General features: G+C 39.2%; 1 protein-coding gene across 1 annotated transcript; it reads left to right on the top strand.

The window, feature by feature from the left end:
* Nucleotides 1-2,384: 2,384 nt before the first annotated feature.
* On the top strand, nt 2,385-3,704 carry LOC129754007 (uncharacterized). The gene is made up of 2 exons (XM_055749860.1): nt 2,385-2,478; nt 2,545-3,704. Exons 1-2 carry the CDS (start codon nt 2,385-2,387, stop codon nt 3,702-3,704), a joined length of 1,254 nt encoding a protein of 417 aa, XP_055605835.1.
* Nucleotides 3,705-7,442: the final 3,738 nt, after the last annotated feature.

Genomic DNA, 7,442 nt, shown 5'->3' with positions numbered 1-7,442 from the left:
ATCACATATTCATCTGTCATTAGTTGAAAATACGATTCAAACTTCGTTTGTTTACAAATGAACGAAAATAAGCGTTTATGAGATAAATCTATTTTGAGACTGTCAAAAACTACTCTTAAATTCAGAAATTATTTTAAAAATATTTTTGAAATTCCGTGAAAAAAATCCAAATATGACAATTTTCCCGGTGAGGTGCCAAAATTCCCGGTTTTTTCCCGGTTTCTCGGTGACGCGATGAAATTCCAAAGTTTTTCCCGGTATTCCCGGTTTTCCCGGTTCGCTAGCAACCCTGCTTGGGGCATAATGTGACCGTGTGACATAATCTGACCATGCAAAATCATCGGACTATATGACATAATCCGACCATGTAACATAATCTGACCACAGAATCCGATAATGCAACATAATCGGACCATGTAACGTAACGCGATTATTCAACATAATCGGACCATGTGACATAATCCGACGATACAACATAATCGACCGGGAGACATAATCTGACCATGAAACATAATCCGATCATGCAACATAATCGACCATGATCCTTTCATTTATACGATTAGTACGCAGGAAAAATCAAAATCCATCAAAGGCTTTTGTGTTTTTTCTTTTTCTTTTTTTTTTATTTTGGCTTGGTGATGACGTCATAATCCTTTAGATGTGATGTCCGTTAATGAGGCTGTTTTCGTGACGCGAGATTCGTTCGCAAATTTCAGTTTGTCTCTCTACAAAATACAGGATCATGATAATTTCACTATATCGATTTTCTACCACGATTTAGTACCTATTTGCTACCAGAAATCTGGGCTAAAGTAGTAAGACATAGTATTTTTACTCTGTGAACTTTTACAGCTCATAGTAATATTCTCGTGTCTAAATTACCATGCGCATGATATTTAGATATTGCACGATTCGTGAAATTGCAATAACTATGCGCATGGTCATCGTCTTTCGTGAAGTCGAAAATACTCTACAGAGATGTTTTGTTTACGTTTTGTCGAGAACAGAACTGTGGAATCCCGGACGGCTTATTTTCAGGGTTTATCTCGAGATTAATGCAGTTTTTTTTCAGGGATTTTCATCCTGTTGGATGATTCATCCCATCTCCTACCGTGGCTGCTAGTGTACTTTTTGGAATGGGAAAGGAAATAGGATTTTAGTAGGGACAGATGGGTAGAGTGATGTTTATATTTCCTCGTAAATGCTGCTGCTCCGGAGGAATGAGAGAACCTTTTCCTTTTCTTCAGGGTCGTTCGACAGGATCTGTCGAAGGTTGTCGGCTAGGTCGCAGTCTAGGCGGGCTTGCTGGTGTATAGGGCATTGCGTAAGGATGTGTTTGATGGAAGATTAATGCAGAACCGACATTATCGATCTCTAGATACTTGAGAGATCATTTATGCTAGCGATTGCTATCACTGATGTTGAAAGCATGTCTCTCATACTTGGCTCTCATAGTGAGAGAGCAAAGAGGGCATATACTAGGTTGCAGGGATGCCAACTGTTTTTCAGAAGTGTCTGGAAGATTTAAAAAAAAAATCTGGAAAAGTCTGGATGGCGAACATTCTAGGTGATGACCTTTTTTTTTTGGTCACCAGATCGCAATATTGCAGTATTGCAGTCTAGGGAATAACACTTATTACTTAATAACAATCATACATTCTATACACTATCAATGCCTGAGATTAATGTGTTGATATCGGCGATACTACGTTTTATGCGTTGCTTCCTGTTTCAATACCATCTTCGTGGCGTTTCTCACTCTTCAATTACTAATTCGAATCATTTCCTGCAATTTTCCAACGACAATTCTGATTTTTCATGGCGAAACTCAAAAGTCTGGAAATGTCTGGAAGAAATGACAAAAGTCTGGAAGTTTGGAAACCTAAAAAGAAGTCTGCCAAAAGGCCAAAAAGTCTGGAAGATTCCAGAAAAATCATAATTACTTAATTACTGTTGCTAAAAAAAGTAAGGGAGACACACATTACTTGATGAAAAATAACAATTTAAAACTTTATTTAAACAGTTTTATAATAAATTAGAAAAATAGACTCATAATCTTTAATGTGGTAGTTCCAAATCAGGCTTCTAATCGACTTACACCCTTTTATGTATTGACTTTAAAAATACCGCAATACCGCTGAATATTAAAATAGGCCTGTCAACGATCAATCGAATTGCCATTGTGATACGTCCGAATTGTCTTTCTTGTCGAGAACGCCAACCAAAGGGCAAAACACATGTGGTCATAAATTACATCTTACCTTGAATGATGATTGGAAAATAACACGCCTTTTTGAATCAGAAATTTTCATCCGGGAACTTGCATAAAACAGTAGTTTCAATTCAGCCCCATCAACAAACGTTAGAAGCCTCTGCACCAAGACATGACTTTTATCAAAACGTTCTTGAAAAAATTTCTTCGATTTGATCCCTTCGGCGATCAACTAAGGGACTTGGATAAACTTCATTGTGTGATAGGTTCGAATTTGGGAAACAACTTCGATGCTGATTTATGTTATTATGTATACCTTATAATCGTTACAGGACTTAAGCTCAACACACCCCGGAAAGTGAAGCTGTTCAAAACAACTCTCTACATCATGATTTTCCTGTGGTTTGCCTTCGCCCATCGATTGTATGTGGTTGCTTCGAAGCATTGGGGGTTTATTTACACCGTAACCACAACCATGGTTCTGGTCGCCATTTTCTCCGCTTCACTGCGAGCGTACGGATTGCACCGGAAATACAAGTATCTCGTTCAACTGCGCCAAAACCTTCTAACGTGCTCAGCATTCAACCGAGATGATGCTGAGGCACGGCGTTTGAGAACGGAACATTTTCAAAATAATCAAAAATTTTGCCTATTTATGGTGTGTACCGGATTCGTGACAATGTTGATTTGGAACATGACCGACTACCGTTGGACCGATCAGTATCAGATGGCGTTTGATCTCAACTTTTTGCAACCTCGGATAAAATCTGCACTGGACACAATTTTTGGTCTTTCGCTTATCGTTATAGCGTTTTATTTCTGGATTCCCTTCATCACGGTGAGAGTATTGCTGCAGATTCTAAGGGCTGAATTTATGATTATGAATAAATCGTTGGAGAGTGTGTTAGTAAAACCCATCGCAGCAGCCAAACTTTATGGGAACCAGGCTTCTGGATCACAGCAGGCCGCTGATACTTACCACAATCAAATGTTTTGGAACAGCCTTCTTGATGAGCTGAAACGAATGATCGAACAGCATCGGCTTCTATTTGACATGGTTGAAAATGTTCGTCAGCTAACGAGCATCCAATTTTTGGCCGGTATGGGAGCCAGTGTTGCCATATCTTCGGTCTCGGTGTTTCTGTTCATGTCGATGAAGGGGGAAAGTGCTGCCGTAATAGCCATTTCCTCAATCGTTATGCTAGAGAATTACTACAACAGCGTTTTGGTAGAAGAAATCGAGGCGTGTCACTTCGCTACCGGTACAATAATTTTCAACCTGGAATGGCCGATGGTGCTGCGTTATGAGCAACAATTTTGTGATCAGTACCGGGATGCCAGGAAGATTCTATTGATTGTTTTGATGAGAACTCGCAGGAAGTTGCACTTCAGTTGCGGTGGAATGTTTGAAATGTCGTTAGTATCTTTTTTCCAGACCGTCAAGACTTGTTACACTATTCTGATGTTTTTGCTCACCAAATCAGAGCATTGAAGAGAGCTCATCATATAAAGTTTTATGCACTGGTTTGTGTAGTTAACAGCTAAAAAATGGCGCTTTCTACGAAATGTTAGAACAAATAAAGAAACGGCTTCAACCTGTATAGATGTGTTATTCGAATTGAAATGATATTTTTAAATTGCAACAGTTATTGTGTAGCCTTGAGGAGCTATTGATTGATGCAAATTGACAATGCTGGAAATAAATGAACCACATCAGCATTTATGCCGGCCCGATTTGTTTAATACGACCACTACCATCAAACTTATCCTTATTTATATCTTAACACTAAAAACCCCCAAGTCATTTTCAAAGAAAGAAAGAATTTCTAGAAAATTGAAGATAATTGCAAATCCCACGATTCTGATACAGTTAACGGCAATATTCTAGTTTTCTTCTGTTTAAGCGAATAAAAAGGTAATGCATGATGACGGCGATGCATTGTTTATTGTTTATTTGATACAAAATCATCTGACATATTTAGGTGTCTTAATGATCTACTTAATATTATTTGTACATTACATGATACTTTTCCTAATTTCTTAGTTGGTCACTTAAGTCAGACTCAATACGGCATTTGAAAGTTGAAGTGGAAACATTGAAGTCGAAGATAGCATAATAACGTAGAAAGCATATTTTTGCGGAACGGAGAGGGTCGTTACTGCCATATCGCGTGCTTCTAGGTTCCAGGGAGAGCAAGTTTCTATTACGTTGGGTTCTTTCTGGAGCATAAATTTTACAGCGAGATAGTAGCCAGGTAGCTCACGAAGAGCATAACGAACGAACCGACGTTGAATTGCTTCAAAACGCGCTGTCCATGAAGCTTCAAAAGGCCACCATATTAGGTTCGCAGGTTTCAATGTTGATCGCACCAGGCAACAATACAGAGCTCGCAAGCGGAGTGGATCAGTGAATCCTTTACTCAAATGTATAATAAATCCAAGCATTCGGTTAGCTTTCTCGAGTACCACAGAGTAATGCCGCTTAAAAGTCATTTGACTGTCCAACAAAACGCCAAGATCCTATATCTCCACAACACGATGCAACTGCTCGCCCAGAATATCGTAATTATAAATGAATGGATTTTTGCTACGCCCAAACGTGATAATACAGCACTTCGTAACGCTCGAAACTTGTAAATTATTGGAGCACCAGTTTACAACTGTGTCCAAGAAGCGTTGTAATTCATAACAGTCAGCTTTACTGTTAATGACTAAAAATATTTTTAAGTCGTCCGCGTACAGGAGAACTCCACATCCAATGAGCAAGTTGATATCATTAAAAAACAGTGTAAACAACAAAGGACCCAAATTGTTGCCTTGGGGTACCCCAGACTTTAAAATGAAGTCAGAGGATTCAGCTGAACCAATTTTTACAGCCAATCGAAGATCTCTTAGGTAGCTTCTGATCCACGCACACAATCGTTCGAAAAATCCCAATCGATGCAATTTTTTCAGAAGAATATCGTGGTTTACAGAATCAAATGCCGCGGAAATGTCGGTATATATCGCGTCGATTTGTTTGCCGGAATCCATGTTTGATATGCAAAAGGATGTAAAAACCATCAGGTTTGAAGTTACAGAGCGTTTAGGAAAAAATCCATGCTGGTTCTCAGAGATCCAGTTCCGGCAACCCGAAAACATGACATCGTTGACAATCCTCTCAAATACTTTCGAGCAGGCAGCTAGCGATGTGACACCACGGTAGTTAAGAACATCTTTTTTGTCACCTTTTTTGTACACTGGGCTCATTAACGATTTTTTCCAGATGGTAGGAAATTTTTGCTGTCCTAGAGACTGAGTGAAAATGCTTGTCAGAGGTTTCACCAGTAAAGAGCAACATTTTTTCAGTACGCACGCCGGTATGCCATCCTGTCCGGCTGTCGTGGAGTTTTTCAGATTAATTATTGCCTCTAACACCATTTTCTCGCTTACAGCAAAAACATCCAGATCCAGCACATCGATGGGTAATCGTGTTACTGCGGCGTTCAATTGACTAGCGGTTGGCGATTCGACTGAAAAAACACTGGCGAAGTGCGTCGCAAAAAGGTCGCATTTTTCGTCAGCTGACATGGCGATACGATCATTTAATTGGAGTACAGCTAAAAGCCCAGACTCTTTCCCTTTGGAGTTTAAAAATTTCCAGAACTTTTTTGGATTGCGACGAAGTTCAGTCTGAGTACGATGCACAAAATGACGATAGCAAAGTCGGTTGTATATCCGGGAACATTTAGTAGCCGCGTTCAATTTGATTTTCACGAATGGGCACCTGGAGTCACTAAACTTCCGTAGCAATTTCGATTGTGTCTGTTTTAACCGCTTCAAGTGAGCATTAGTCCAAGGAGGTCGAAGAGAAGGCCGCACCAGGGGTACGGATTTATCAAAAGCGTCATCCAGGATTGCTTTAGATATACAAACAGCCACATCAACGTCGGTACCACTTTGGATTTCAGACCAGTCAGCTTCAGATAGAACACGGTTCATAGTATCAAAATCCGCCCGATTAAAATCACGGGCTGATACATCGAAATCTTCAACAAAAGTGATGGGATTCGGGAAGAAAATTTCAAATTCCAAAGGAGGGTGATACACGTCTATAGGCACAACGAATTCACTGGCTTCGATAATGGGGCTGATCGAAATAGAATCATCTGAAAAAACCAAATCCAGCGTTCGGTTTAGAGAGTTTCGTTTCGTTTCGTTGACTAACTCCATTCAATGTCGTTCCATCCAATAGTGTAGCACTAGCAGAATTTATCGTGGAAGAAGATTCCAACACCATGTTGTTGCTCTGACCCGGAATCCAGAACAATTGCGATTGGTTAAAGTCACCAAGAAGAATTACATTACATGCAGGGTGTTGTAGTCTAGTATCTGATAATGCATCAACGTGCAAATCGATAATTGTACAATCGTAACTTTTTTTCCGGTGGTACATATGCTGTTCCGATCAAAAATGAGCCGTGATCATTTGACACTCTCACCCACAAACTTTCTATGCTATTAGTATTAAAAGCTACGATTGATGAGCTAAGCTTGCTTGAAACCACTATGAGGACCTCACCACCTCTACTACGACGACTATTGGCACTACTTCGGTCACAACGAAATACGTTATAGTAAGAACCGAGTAACTGACTTGACGGTACGGTAACGGGGACGGGACGGGAGTTGACGGGACGGCATTGTAAATATGCTATCAGCGAAAAGATATTTTGATTATTCCAGTCCTATAGCCATGTTTTTTTTTAAATTTTTGTTTGGTTTACTTGCTTAAAGTTTATGATGTAGTTATAGATTAAAATAAAGTTCACTATTTATTATTGGTTCACTATTACAATGCAAGTCTATAAAATAAATATATTCACTTATTATTTTCAACATACGTATTCGTCTTTCTCCGTCGACGTTTGGAAGCCTTGGTTTCCATAATGAAGAAAGTCTTCTCCGTCACGTTTTTTTTATTGTCCAAGCGAAAGCTTTAAGGTGAAATTCTTTCACTGTGAAGAATATGAACCACACTACCAATTTTTCCTAGAATAAATGGAAATCAATGATAAGCCCGGAAATTTTTTTTCAAATGTCAAAGGTTCAAATGTAGGAGACTTTCGACTTTGATGTCCCATATTTTGCCCTGACATGACGAAAACTTTGTTTTATTACCAGAAAATCAACAAAGGTACGATTTTTTTTATTCGGGTATACACTGTATCAAAAAATTGTCCGTACAGCA

Source organism: Uranotaenia lowii, chromosome 3, assembly GCF_029784155.1.
Source record: "Uranotaenia lowii strain MFRU-FL chromosome 3, ASM2978415v1, whole genome shotgun sequence".
NCBI classification, from domain to species: domain Eukaryota; kingdom Metazoa; phylum Arthropoda; class Insecta; order Diptera; family Culicidae; genus Uranotaenia; species Uranotaenia lowii.
This window is presented reverse-complemented; position numbering and strand designations above follow the sequence as displayed.